Raw genomic sequence first — 13,894 nt, forward strand, 5'->3', positions numbered from 1 at the left:
CTCGCCCTGGTGTACTCTACAGTGGAGCACTGCTCTCCGGCATGGCTATCCAGTCTGCAGGTCAAATCCGCTGATGTCCAGCTGAATCTGACGACGAGATCCAACACCGCCTCCAGTGCGCCAGTGCAGCCTTCGGCCGCCTGAGGAAAAGAGTGTTTGAAGACCAGGCCCTCAAATCCACCAGCGAGCTCATGGTCTACAGGGCTGTAGTAATACCCGCCCTCCTGTATGTCTCAGAGACATGGACCATGTACAGTAGACACCTCAAGTCGCTGGAGAAATACCACCAACGATGTCTCCGCAAGATCCTACAAATCCCCTGGGAGGACAGACGCACCAACGTTAGTGTCCTCGACCAGGCCAACATCCCCAGCATCGAAGCACTGACCACACTCGACCAGCTCCGCTGGGCAGGCCACATTGTCCACATGTCAGTCACGAGACTCCCAAAGCAAGCGCTCTACTCGGAACTCCTTCACGGCAAACGAACCAAAAGTGGGCAGAGGAAACGTTACAGGGACACCCTCAAAGCCTCCCTGATAAAGTGCAACATCCCCACCGACACCTGGGAGTCCCTGGCCAAAGACCGCCCTAAGTGGAGGAAGTGCATCCGGGAGGGCGCTGAGCACCTCGAGTCTCGTCGCCGGGAGCATGCAGAAACCAAGCGCAGACAGCGGAAGGAGCGTGCGGCAAACCAGTCCCACCCTCCCCTTCCCTCAACCACTGTCTGTCCCACCTGTGACAGGGACTGTGGCTCTCGTATTGGACTGTTCAGCCACCTAAGGACTCACTTTTAGAGTGGAAGCAAGTCTTCCTCGATCCCGAGGGACTGCCTACGATGCTGGTGATGGATAGGGATGTCCATGGAGCCTTATCTTCCCGTTAGTTGTTCAATGGTTCACCACCAATCACGGCTGGGTGTAGCAGGACCACAGAGCTTTGACCTGATCCGTTGGTTGTGGGATCACTTAGCTGAACGACCTCCTCCTGTTTGTCGGTTCCTTGTGAAGGTGGTCATATGGATGAGGTACCCTGGAGTCACAAGCTGTTGGAGATGTGATGGGTGTGGAGAGAGCAGTGACAGTAGGTAATGGCCACCCATCATCATCATAGGAGGTCCCTCGGGATCGAGGAAGACTTGCTTCCACTCTTAGAATGAATCCTTAGGTGGCTGAACAGTCCAATACGAGAGCCACAGTCCCTGTCACAGGTGGGACAGACAGTGGTTGAGGGAAGGGGAGGGTGGGACTGGTTTGCCGCACGCTCCTTCCGCTGCCTGCGCTTGGTTTCTGCATGCTCTCGGCGACGAGACTCGAGGTGCTCAGCACCCTCCCGGATGCACTTCCTCCACTTAGGGTGGTCTTTGGCCAGGGACTCCCAGGTGTCGGTGGGGATGTTGCACTTTATCAGGGAGGCTTTGAGGGTGTCCCTGTAACGTTTCCTCTGCCCACCTTTGGCTCGTTTGCCGTGAAGGAGTTCCGAGTAGACCGCTTGCTTTGGGAGTCTCGTGTCTGGCATGTGGACAATGTGGCCCTGCCCAGCGGAGCTGGTCGAGTGTGGTCAGTGCTTCGATGCTGGGGATGTTGGCCTGGTGGCTAATGTCCCAACACCTATCGCCCTCCAAACATCTATCTACCAAAATATCATAGCAATAAAGAATCATTTATGTTATCGCACAGAAACTCACCGTTGGGGAACATAAAGTTAATCTCTCTCTCAGCTGTGTTAAAGCACGCACTGCCATGGAAAGCATTCTGAATTTTATCCGTTCCATAGATCGCCCTCAGACTAGAAACAAGAGATATTTAGAGTCAGGTTAATCACCGTGAGCTCCATCAGCTCCTTCCACGTGCACAAGGCCACAGGCTGTAACCCAAAGGGCTGGAGACATTGACACATGTCACTGAACCTCAACCCACCACTCCCAATTATTGGGCCACCATAGGGGGGTATGTACACCCCTCCCTATATACCCCACCCCTCCCAATTACTGGGCCACCATAGGGGGTATGTACACCCCTCCCTATATAACCCACTTCTCCCAATTACTGGGCCACCATAGGGGGTATGTACACCCCTCCATATATACCCCACCTCTCCCAATTACTGGGCCACCAGAGGGGGTATGTACACCCCTCCCTATATACCCCACCTCTCCCAATTACTGGGCCACCAGAGGGGGTATGTACACCCCTCCCTATATACCCCACCTCTCCCAATTACTGGGCCACCAGAGGGGGTATGTACACCCCTCCCTATATACCCCACCTCTCCCAATTACTGGGCCACCAGAGGGGGTATGTACACCCCTCCCTATATACCCCACCTCTCCCAATTACTGGGCCACCAGAGGGGGTATGTACACCCCTCCCTATATACCCCACCTCTCCCAATTACTGGGCCACCAGAGGGGGTATGTACACCCCTCCCTATATACCCCACCTCTCCCAATTACTGGGCCACCATAGGGGGTATGTACACCCCTCCCTATATACCCCACCTCTCCCAATTACTGGGCCACCATAGGGGGTATGTACACCCCTCCCTATATACCCTACCCGACTGGGATAAACAAGATGTGCACTGCCTCCCTGTATACTCCACCATACAACAACAAATAACAACTTGTATTTATATAGCACCTTTAACGTAGTGAAAGGTCCCAGGATGCTTCACGGCAGTGTCACAAGACAAATTAAATATATTTGACACCGAGCCATGCAAGAAGAAATGAAAGCAGATGACCAAAAGTTTGGTTAAAGAGGTCGGTTTCAAGGAGCATCTCCACGAGAAGAGGAGACTAATTGATGTCACGTTACTGGCTGCTTCATTCTTGATCGGGGCGGAGGAGCGGCGTGAGATCGGGGCGGAGGAGGGGCGAGAGATCGGGGGGCGGAGGAGGGGCGAGAGATCGGGGCGGAGGAGGGGCGAGAGATCGGGGCGGAGGAGCGGCGCGAGAGATCGGGGCGGAGGAGGGGCGAGAGATCGGGGCGGAGGAGGGGCAAGAGATCGGGAGGAGGAGGGGCGAGAGATCGGGAGGAGGAGGGGCGAGAGATCGGGGCGGAGGAGTATCGAGAGATCGGGGCGGAGGAGCGGCGAGAGATCGGGGGAGGAGGAGTATCGAGAGATCGGGGGAGGAGGAGTATCGAGAGATCGGGGCGGAGGAGCGGCGAGAGATCAGGGCGGAGGAGGGGCGAGAGATCGGGGCGGAGGAGTATCGAGAGATCGGGGGCGGAGGAGCGGCGAGAGATCGGGGGAGGAGGAGTATCGAGAGATCGGGGGAGGAGGAGTATCGAGAGATCGGGGCGGAGGAGCGGCGAGAGATCGGGGCGGAGGAGTATCGAGAGATCGGGGCGGAGGAGCGGCGAGAGATCGGGGGAGGAGGAGCGGCGAGAGATCGGGGCGGAGGAGGGAGAGAGATCGGGGCGGAGGAGGGGCGAGAGATCGGGGGCGGAGGAGCGGCGAGAGATCGGGGCGGAGGAGTATCGAGAGATCGGGGCGGAGGAGCGGCGAGAGATCGGGGGAGGAGGAGTATCGAGAGATCGGGGGAGGAGGAGTATCGAGAGATCGGGGCGGAGGAGCGGCGAGAGATCGGGGGAGGAGGAGTATCGAGAGATCGGGGGAGGAGGAGTATCGAGAGATCGGGGCGGAGGAGCGGCGAGAGATCGGGGCGGAGGAGTATCGAGAGATCGGGGCGGAGGAGCGGCGAGAGATCGGGGGAGGAGGAGCGGCGAGAGATCGGGGCGGAGGAGGGAGAGAGATCGGGGCGGAGGAGGGGCGAGAGATCGGGGCGGAGGAGCGGCGAGAGATCGGGGCGGAGGAGGGGCGAGAGATCGGGGCGGAGGAGGGGCGAGAGATCGGGGCGGAGGAGGGGCGAGAGATCGGGGCGGAGGAGCGGCGGGAGATCGGGGCGGAGGAGGGGCGAGAGATCGGGGCGGAGGAGTATCGAGAGATCGGGGCGGAGGAGCGGCGAGAGATCGGGGCGGAGGAGGGGCGAGAGATCGGGGCGGAGGAGGGGCGAGAGATCGGGGCGGAGGAGCGGCGAGAGATCGGGGCGGAGGAGGGGCGAGAGATCGGGGCGGAGGAGTATCGAGAGATCGGGGCGGAGGAGCGGCGAGGGATCGGGGCGGAGGAGGGGCGAGAGATCGGGGCGGAGGAGCGGCGAGAGATCGGGGCGGAGGAGGGGCGAGAGATCGGGGCGGAGGAGCGGCGAGAGATCGGGGCGGAGGAGGGGCGAGAGATCGGGGCGGAGGAGTATCGAGAGATCGGGGCGGAGGAGTATCGAGAGATCGGGGCGGAGGAGTATCGAGAGATCGGGGCGGAGGAGGGGCGAGAGATCGGGGCGGAGGAGCGGCGAGAGATCGGGGCGGAGGAGTATCGAGAGATCGGGGCGGAGGAGGGGCGAGAGTTCGGGGCGGAGGAGGGGCGAGAGATCGGGGCGGAGGTGTATCGAGAGATCGGGGCGGAGGAGGGGTGAGAGATCGGGGCGGAGGAGGGGTGAGAGATCGGGGCGGAGGAGGGGCGAGAGATCGGGGCGGAGGAGGGGCGAGAGATCGGGGCGGAGGAGCGGCCAGAGATCGGGGCGGAGGAGTATCGAGAGATCGGGGCGGAGGAGTATCGAGAGATCGGGGCGGAGGAGTATCGAGAGATCGGGGCGGAGGAGCGGCGAGAGATCGGGGTGGAGGAGCGGCGAGGGATCGGGTGGAGGAGGGGCGAGGGATCGGGTGGAGGAGGGGCGAGGGATCGGGTGGAGGAGGGGCGAGAGATCGGGGCGGAGGAGTATCGAGAGATCGGGGCGGAGGAGTGGCGAGAGATCGGGGTGGAGGAGCGGCGAGGGATCGGGTGGAGGAGGGGCGAGGGATCGGGTGGAGGAGGGGCGAGGGATCGGGTGGAGGAGGGGCGAGGGATCGGGTGAAGGAGGGGCGAGGGATCGGGTGAAGGAGGGGCGAGGGATCGGGGCCAGTCCACACTGCGATCTGTGTGCGCAGTGGTTCATTGGGAAAATGTTGGAGTCCATTATTAAAGAAGCAGTAACAGGACATTTGGAAAAGCAAAATTCGGTCAGGCAGAGTCAGCATGGATTTATGAATGGGAAGTCATGTTTGACAAATCTGCTGGAATTCTTTGATGATGTAATGAACAGGGTGGATAAAGGGGAACCAGTGGATGTGGTGTATTTGGATTTCCAGAAGGTATTTGACAAGGTGCCACATAAAAGGTTACTGTACAAGATTAAAGTTCACAGGGTTGGGGGTAATATATTAGCATGGATAGAGGATTGACTAACTAACAGAAAACAGAGCGTCGGGATAAATGGTTCATTCTCTGGTTGGCAACCAGTAACCAGTGGGGTGCCGCAGGGATCAGTGCTGGGACCCCAACTATTTACAATCTATATTAACGACTTGGATAAAGAGACCGAGAAATTTGCTAATGATACAAAGATAGGTGGTAAAGCAAGTTGTGAGGAGGACGCAAAGAATCTACAAAGGGATAGAGACAGGCTAAGTGAGTGGGCAAAGATTTGGCAGATGGAGTATCATGTGGGAAAATGTGAGGTTATCCACTTTGGTAGGAAAAATCAAAGAGCAAGTTATTATTTAAATGGAGAAAGATTGCAAAGTGCCGCAGTACAGTGGGACCTGGGGGTACTTGTACATGAAACACAAAAGGTTAGTATGCAGGTACAGCAAGTGATCAGGAAGGCCAATGGAATCTTGGCCTTTATTGCAAAGGGGATGGAGTATAAAAGCAGGGAAGTCTTGCTACAGTTATACAGGGTATTGGTGAGGCCACACCTGGAGTACTGCGTGCAGTTTTGGTTTCCATATTTACGAAAGGATAGACTTGCTTTGGAGACAGTTCAGAGGAGGTTCACTCGGTTGATTCCGGGATGAGGGGGTTGACTTATGAGGAAAGGTTGAGGAGGTTGGGTCTCTACTCATTGGAATTCAGCAGAATGAGAGGTGATCTTATCGAAACGTATAAGATTATGAGGGGGCTTGACAAGGTGGATGCAGAGAGGATGTTTCCACTGATGGGGGAGACTAGAACTAGGGGGCATAGTCTTAGAATAAGGGGCCACCCATTTAAAACTGAGATGAGGAGGAATTTCTTCTCAGAGGGTTGTAAATCTGTGGAATTCGCTGCCTCAGAGAGCTGTGGAGGCTGGGTCATTGAATATATTTAAGACAGAGATAGACAGATTTTTGAGCGATAAGGGGTTATGGGGAGCGGGCGGGGAAGTGGAGCTGAGTCCATGATCGGATCAGCCATGATCGTATTAAATGGTGGAGCAGGCTCGAGGGTCCGAATGTCTGAATCCTGCTCCTATTTCTTATGTTCTTCTATATAGTCCACCCTACTGGGATAAGGGCAGGTGTATGTCGACCCCTCCATATACAGCCCACCCTATTGGCATTGAGGGAGAACAGAGAAGGTTCACCAGACTGATTCCCGGGATGGCAGGACTGACATATGAGGAGAGACTGGATCGACTAGGCTTATATTCACTGGAGTTTAGAAGGATGAGAGGGGATCTCATAGAAACATATAAAATTCTGACGGGACGAGACAGGTTAGATGCAGGAAGAATGTTCCCGATGTTGGGGAAGTCCAGAACCAGGGGTCACAGTCTAAGGATAAGGGGTAAGCCATTTAGGACCGAGATGAGGAGAAACTTCTTCACTCAGAGAGTTGTGAACCTGTGGAATTCTCTACCACAGAAAGTTGTTGAGACCAGTTTGTTAGATATATTCAAAAGGGAGTTAGATGTGGCCCTTACGGCTAAAGGGATCAAGGGGCATGGAGAGAAAGCAGGAAAGGGGTACTGAGGGAATGATCAGCCATGATCATAATGAATGGTGGTGCAGGCTCGAAGGGCCGAATGGCCTACTCCTGCACCGATTTTCTATGTTTCTATAAGGGCAGGTGTATGAAGACCCCCTCAATCTATAGCCCCTCCGTTGCGGGATCACTCACCTCTTGGGCTGGGTTACCTTTGCCTTCTCGCTGTCGGACGGCCCGAGCAGGTTGTTCCATTGCTGGATGGCAGAGTCCCGAGCAATCATCATGGCCACCAATGGCCCCGAGCAGAGGTGGGCAGTCAGGCTGGGGAAGAACATCTTCCCGCTGTGCTCCACGTAAAACTCACTGGCCACCTCTGGGCTCAGGTGCAGTTTTCTTCTCTGGGTGAAGAAAGTCGTTTTTAGTTCAATACGTCACGGGGCAGTACTGAGGGAGTGCCGCACTGTCGGAGGGGCAGTACTGAGGGAGTGCCGCACTGTCTGAGGGGCAGTACTGAGGGAGCGCCGCACTGTCGGAGGGGCAGTACTGAGGGAGCGCCGCACTGTCGGAGGGGCAGTACTGAGGGAGCGCCGCACTGTCGGAGGGGCAGTACTGAGGGAGCGCCGCACTGTCGGAGGGGCAGTACTGAGGGAGCGCCGCACTGTCGGAGGGGCAGTACTGAGGGAGTGCCGCACTGTCGGAGGGGCAGTACTGAGGGAGCGCCGCACTGTCGGAAGGGCAGTACTGAGGGAGTGCCGTATTGTGGGAGGGACAGTACTGAGGGAGTGCCACACTGTCGGAGGGGCAGTACTGAGGGAGCGCCGCACTGTCGGAAGGGCAGTACTGAGGGAGTGCCGTATTGTCGGAGGGACAGTACTGAGGGAGTGCCACACTGTCGGAGGGGCAGTACTGAGGGAGTGCCGCACTGTCGGAGGGGCAGTACTGAGGGAGCGCCGCACTGTCGGAGGGGCAGTACTGAGGGAGCGCCGCACTGTCGGAGGGGCAGTACTGAGGGAGTGCCGCACTGTCGGAGGGGCAGTACTGAGGGAGCGCCGCACTGTCGGAAGGGCAGTACTGAGGGAGTGCCACACTGTCGGAGGGGCAGTACTGAGGGAGTGCCACACTGTCGGAGGGGCAGTACTGAGGGTGCGCCGCACTGTCGGAGGGGCTGTACTGAGGGAGAGCCGTATTGTCGGAGGGGCAGTACTGAGGGAGTGCCGCACTGTCGGAGGGGCTGTACTGAGGGAGAGCCGTATTGTCGGAGGGACAGTACTGAGGGAGTGCCACACTGTCGGAGGGGCAGTACTGAGGGAGTGCCACACTGTCGGAGGGGCAGTACTGAGGGTGCGCCGCACTGTCGGAGGGGCTGTACTGAGGGAGAGCCGTATTGTCGGAGGGGCAGTACTGATGGAGTGCCACACTGTCGGAGGGGCAGTACTGAGGGTGCGCCACACTGTTGGAGGGGCTGTACTGAGGGAGAGCCGTATTGTCGGAGGGGCAGTACTGAGGGTGCGCCACACTGTCGGAGGGGCAGTACTGAGGGAGCGCCACACTGTCGGAGGGCCAGTACTGAGGGAGCGCCACACTGTCGGAGGGGCAGTACTGAGGCAGTGCCGCACTGTCGGAGGGGCAGTACTGAGGGAGTGCCGCACTGTTGGAGGGGCAGTACTGAGGCAGTGCCGCACTGTCGGAGGGGCAGTACTGAGGGAGTGCCGCACTGTTGGAGGGGCAGTACTGAGGGAGTGCCGCACTGTCGGAGGGGCAGTATTGAGGGAGTGCCGCACTGTATGAGGGGCAGTACTGAGGGAGTGCCGTACTGTTGGAGGGGCAGTACTGAAGGATTCCTGCACTGTCAGAGGGGCAGTGCTGAGGGAGTGCTGCACTTTCGGAGGGGCAGTACTGAGGGAGCGCCGCACTGTCGGTGGGGCAGTACTGAGGGAGCGCCGCACTGTCGGTGGGGCAGTACTGAGGGAGCGCCTCACTGTCGGAGGGGCAGTACTGAGGGAGTGCCGCACTGTCGGAGGGGCAGTACTGAGGGTGTGCCGCACTGTCGGAGGGGCAGTACTGAGGGAGCGCCGCACTGTCGGAGGGGCAGTACTGAGGGAGTGCCACAGTGTCGGAGGGGCAGTACTGAGGGAGTGCCACACTGTCGGAAGGGCATACTGAGGGAGCGCCGCACTGTCGGAGGGGCAGTACTGAGGGAGTGCCGCACTGTTGGAGGGGCAGTACTGAGGGAGCGCCGCACTGTCGGAAGGGCCATCATTCGGATGAAACATTAAACCGGGGCCCTGTCTGCCCTCAAAGGTGTATGTAAAGAATTCTCCCCGATGTCCTGGGGCCAATGTTTATCCCTCTACCTCCAACGCAAAGAACCAGATTGTCTGGGTCATTATCACATTGCTGTGTGTGGGAGCTTGCTGTGCGCAAATTGGCTGCCGCGTTTCCCACAATACAACAGTGACTACACTCCAAAAGTACTTCATTGGCTGTAAAGCACTTTGGGACGTCCTGATGTTGGGAAAGGTGCTATATATATGTCAGTCTTACATAATATATATACACAGTTTGCCGATACCTGGACTATGCTGAACCCAGAATGCAGAATGATCTCCGTGATTTCAATCTCTTTGTCACTGGCATCTGGTTTAATTATCGCCAGTGTGCTCTCCACGTAAATGCGAGGTTTTATCATCTTGGAGCACAGTCGGTCCACTCAGGAAGATGCAAAATACTGAAGGCTGGGGGTGCTTTGTCGATGGCGAGACTGAAAAAGAAGATGAATCGTACTGAGAGCTGGGGGTCATTGATCTTCAAGCTTAGCTAAGGCTGTGGGCCCCGACAACATCTGACGGGATTGGACAGGTTAGAGGCAGGAAGAATGTTCCCAATGTTGGGGAAGTCCAGAACCAGGGGTCACAGTCTAAGGATAAGGGGTAAGCCATTTAGGACCGAGATGAGGAGAAACTTCTTCACCCAGAGAGTGGTGAACCTGTGGAATTCTCTACCACAGAAAGTTGTTGAGGCCAGTTCGTTGGATATATTTAAGAGGGAGTTAGATATGGTCCTTACGGCTAAAGGGATCAAAGGGTATGGAGAGAAAGCAGGAAAGGGGTACTGAGGGAATGATCAGCCATGATCTTATTGAATGGTGGTGCAGGCTCGAAGGGCCGAATGGCCTACTCCTGCACCTATTTTCCATCCCGGCTGTCGTTCTTGTAGTATATGCAAGCACTCTAATAACAACTCCACGAGGTAAGGGTATAATACTTGAACTGTAGTGACCTTAGTCCTTTATCTCAGCTCCTAGAGTGAGGACACCAAGAGGTGAGCTCCCTTTTATACTGGGTTACCTGCAGTGTACAGGTGACCCTCAGGTCTCCAGCAGCAGCACCCTCTGGTGTACAGGTAAGGTGTGTACAGGGTGAAGGTACAGTCAGTGGTCTCGTGTTACAGTACATACATTAACATGCATACATAACAGTGCTGAAGACTTGTGTTCCAGAACTAGCCGAGCCTCTAGCCCAGCTGTTCCAGTACAGCCACAACACTGGCATCTACCCGACAATGTGGAAAACTGCCCAGCTAGGTCCTGTCCACAAAAAGCAGGACAAATCCAATCCGGCCAATTACCGCCCCATCAGTCTACTCTCAATCATCAGCAAAGTGATGGAAGGGGTCATCGACAGGGCTATCAAGCGGCACTCACTCACCAAAGGCAGACATCGACGGCGAGATCCAACACCGCCTCCAGTGCGCCAGTGCAGCCTTCGGCCGCCTGAGGAAAAGCGTGTTCGAAGACCAGGCCCTCAAATCTACCACCAAGCTCATGGTCTACAGGGCTGTAGTGATACCCACCCTCCTGTATGGCTCAGAGATATGGACCATGTACAGTAGACACCTCAAGTCACTGGAGAAATACCACCAACGCTGTCTCCGCAAGATCCTGCAAATCCCCTGGGAGGACAGACGCACCAACGTTAGTGTCCTCGACCAGGCCCAACATCCCCAGCATTGAAGCACTGACCACACTTGATCAGCTCCGCTGGGCAGGGCCACATTGTCCGCATGTCCTCCGACACGAGACTCCCAAAGCAAATGCTTTATGCGGAGCTCCTTCATGGTAAACGAGCCAAAGGAGGACAGCGGAAACGTTATAAGGACACCCTCAAAGCCTCCCTGGTAAAGTGTGACATCACCACTGACACCTGGGAGACCCTGGCCGCAGACCACCCGAGGTGGAGAAAGTCCATCCGGGAGGGTGTTGAGTTCTTCGAGTCTCACCGCAAAGAGCGTGAAGAGGCCAAGCGCAGGCAGCGGAAGGAGCGCGCGGCAAACCAGCCCCACCCACCCCTTCCCTCGACGACTGTCTGTCCCACCTGTAACAGGGTCTGTGGCTCTCGTATCGGACTGTTCAGCCACCAGAGAACTCACTTTGGGAGTGGAAGCAGGTCCTCCTCGATTCCGAGGCACTGCCTATGATGATGATGATGATGTGACTCACCAATAGCCCGCTCACCGATGCCCAGTTTGGGTCTGCCAGGACCACTCGGCTCCAGACCTCATTACAGCCTTGGTCCAAACACGGACACAAGAGCTGAATTCCAGAGGTGAGGTGAGAGTGACTGCTGTTGACATCAATGCAGCATTTGACCCAGTGTGGCTTCAATGAGCCCTCGTAAAACTGGTCAATGGGAACAGGGGGAAAACGCTCGACTGGCTGGAGTCATAACTAAGACAAAGGAAGATGGTTGTGGTGGTTGGAGGTCAATCATCACAGCCCCAGGACATCACTGCAGAGATTCCTCAGGGCAGTGTCCTCGGCCCAACCAGCTTCAGCTGTTCATCAATGACCTTCCCTCCATCATAAGGTCAGAAGTGGGGATGTTCGCTGATGACTGCACAGTGTTCAGTTCCATTTACAACTCCTCAGATAATGGAGCAGTCCATGCCCGCATGCACCAAGACCTGGACAACATTTAGGCTTGGATTGATAAGTGGTAAGTAACATTCACACCACACAAGTGCCAGGCAATGACTATCTCCAACAAGAGAGAGTCTAACCACCGCCCCTTGACATTCAGTAGCATTACCATCACCGAATCCCCCACCATCAACATCTGGGGGTCACCATTGACCAGAAAACTTAACTGGACCAGCCACATAAATACTGTGGCCACAAGAGCGGGTCAGAGGCTGGGTATTCTGCAACGAGTGTCTCACCTCCTGACTCCCCAAAGCCTTTCCACCATCTACAAGGCACAAGTCAGGAGTGTGATGGAATACTCTCCACTTGCCTAGATGAGTGCAGCTCCAACAACACTCGAGAAGCTCAACACCATCCAGGACAAAGCAGCCACTTGATCGACACCCCATCCACCACCTTCAACACTCACTCCCTCCACCACCGGCGCCCCCTGGCTGCAGTGTGTACCATCTACAAGATGCACTGCAGCAACTCGCCAAGGCTTCTTCGGCAGCACCTCCCAAACCCGCGACCTCTACCACCTAGAAGGACAAGGGCAGCAGGCGCATGGGAACACCACCACCTCCACGTTCCCCTCCCGGTCACACACCATCCCGACTGGGAAATATATCGGCCGTTCCTTCATCGTCGCTGGGTCACAATCCTGGAACTCCCTCCGCTGCACTAACTAACACCCTGAGATGTTTACAGCATGGAGAGAGCCCATTTGACCCATCATATCAGTGCTGGCTGTTTACCAGTGCAATGCAGAACTAATCCCACGGCCCCGCGCTCTCCCCATGGCCCTGTATCAACCCCCAAACTAATCCCACTGCCCCGCTCTCTCCCCATAGTCCTGTATCAATCCCCAAACTAATCCCACTGCCCCGCTCTCTCCCCATAGTCCTGTATCAATCTCCAAACTAATCCCACTGCCCCGCTCTCTCCCCATGGTCCTGTATCAATCCCCAAACTAATCCCACTGCCCCGCTCTCTCCCCATAGTCCTGTATCAACCCCCAAACTAATCCCACTGCCCCGCTCTCTCCCCATAGTCCTGTATCAATCTCCAAACTAATCCCACTGCCCCGCTCTCTCCCCATAGTCCTGTATCAATCCACAAACTAATCCCACTGCCCCGCTCTCTCCCCATAACCCTGTATCAATCCACAAACTAATCCCACTGCCCCGCTCTCTCCCCATAGTCCTGTATCAATCCACAAACTAATCCCACTGCCCCGCTCTCTCCCCATAACCCTGTATCAATCCACAAACTAATCCCACTGCCCTGCTCTCTCCCCATAGTCCTGTATCAATCCCCAAACTAATCCCACTGCCCCACTCACCCCCCATGGTCCTGTATCAATCCCCAAACTAATCCCACTGCCCCGCTCTCTCCCCATAGTCCTGTATCAATCCCCAAACTAATCCCACTGCCCCGCTCTCTCCCCATAGCCCTGTATCAATCCCCAAACTAATCCCACTGCCCCGCTCTCTCCCCATAGTCCTGTATCAATCCCCAAACTAATCCCACTGCCCCACTCACCCCCCATGGTCCTGTATCAATCCCCAAACTAATCCCACTGCTCCGCTCTCTCCCCATAGTCCTGTATCAATCCCCAAACTAATCGAACTGCCCCGCTCTCTCCCCATAGTCCTGTATCAATCCCCAAACTAATCCCACTGCCCCGCTCTCTCCCCATAGTCCTGTATCAATCCCCAAACTAATCGAACTGCCCCGCTCTCTCCTCATAGTCCTGTATCAATCCCCAAACTATTCGAACTGCCCCGCTCTCTGCCCATAGCCCTGTATCAATCCCCAAACTAATCACACTGCCCCGCTCTCTCCCCATAGCCCTGTATCAATCCCCAAACTAATCGAACTGCCCCGCTCTCTCCCCATAGTCCTGTATCAATCCCCAAACTAATCCCACTGCCCCGCTCTCTCCCCATAGTCCTGTATCAATCCCCAAACTAATCGAACTGCCCCGCTCTCTCCTCATAGTCCTGTATCAATCCCCAAACTATTCGAACTGCCCCGCTCTCTCCCCATAGCCCTGTATCAATCCCCAAACTGATCCCACTGCCCCGCTCTCTCCCCCTGACCCATTATTTTGAAGTATAACAGTAATCATGCTCCCCCTAA

General features: G+C 56.2%; 1 protein-coding gene across 1 annotated transcript in view; it reads right to left on the reverse strand.

The window, feature by feature from the left end:
• Window positions 1-9,613, reverse strand: part of LOC139230323 (nucleoside diphosphate kinase homolog 5-like) — a 17,557-nt gene extending 7,944 nt beyond the window's left edge. Inside the window, exons 1-3 of the mRNA XM_070862150.1 lie at window positions 9,362-9,613; window positions 6,982-7,187; window positions 1,688-1,788 (exon numbers count right to left, since the gene is read on the reverse strand). Coding sequence (XP_070718251.1) covers window positions 1,688-1,788; window positions 6,982-7,187; window positions 9,362-9,478 — 424 coding nt within the window. The 5' untranslated portion in view covers window positions 9,479-9,613. The remainder of the gene's footprint in view (window positions 1-1,687; window positions 1,789-6,981; window positions 7,188-9,361) is intronic.
• Between the last annotated feature and the right edge of the window lie 4,281 nt (window positions 9,614-13,894).

The sequence above is a fragment of the Pristiophorus japonicus genome, chromosome 19, assembly GCF_044704955.1.
Source record: "Pristiophorus japonicus isolate sPriJap1 chromosome 19, sPriJap1.hap1, whole genome shotgun sequence".
Taxonomy (NCBI): Eukaryota; Metazoa; Chordata; class Chondrichthyes; family Pristiophoridae; genus Pristiophorus; species Pristiophorus japonicus.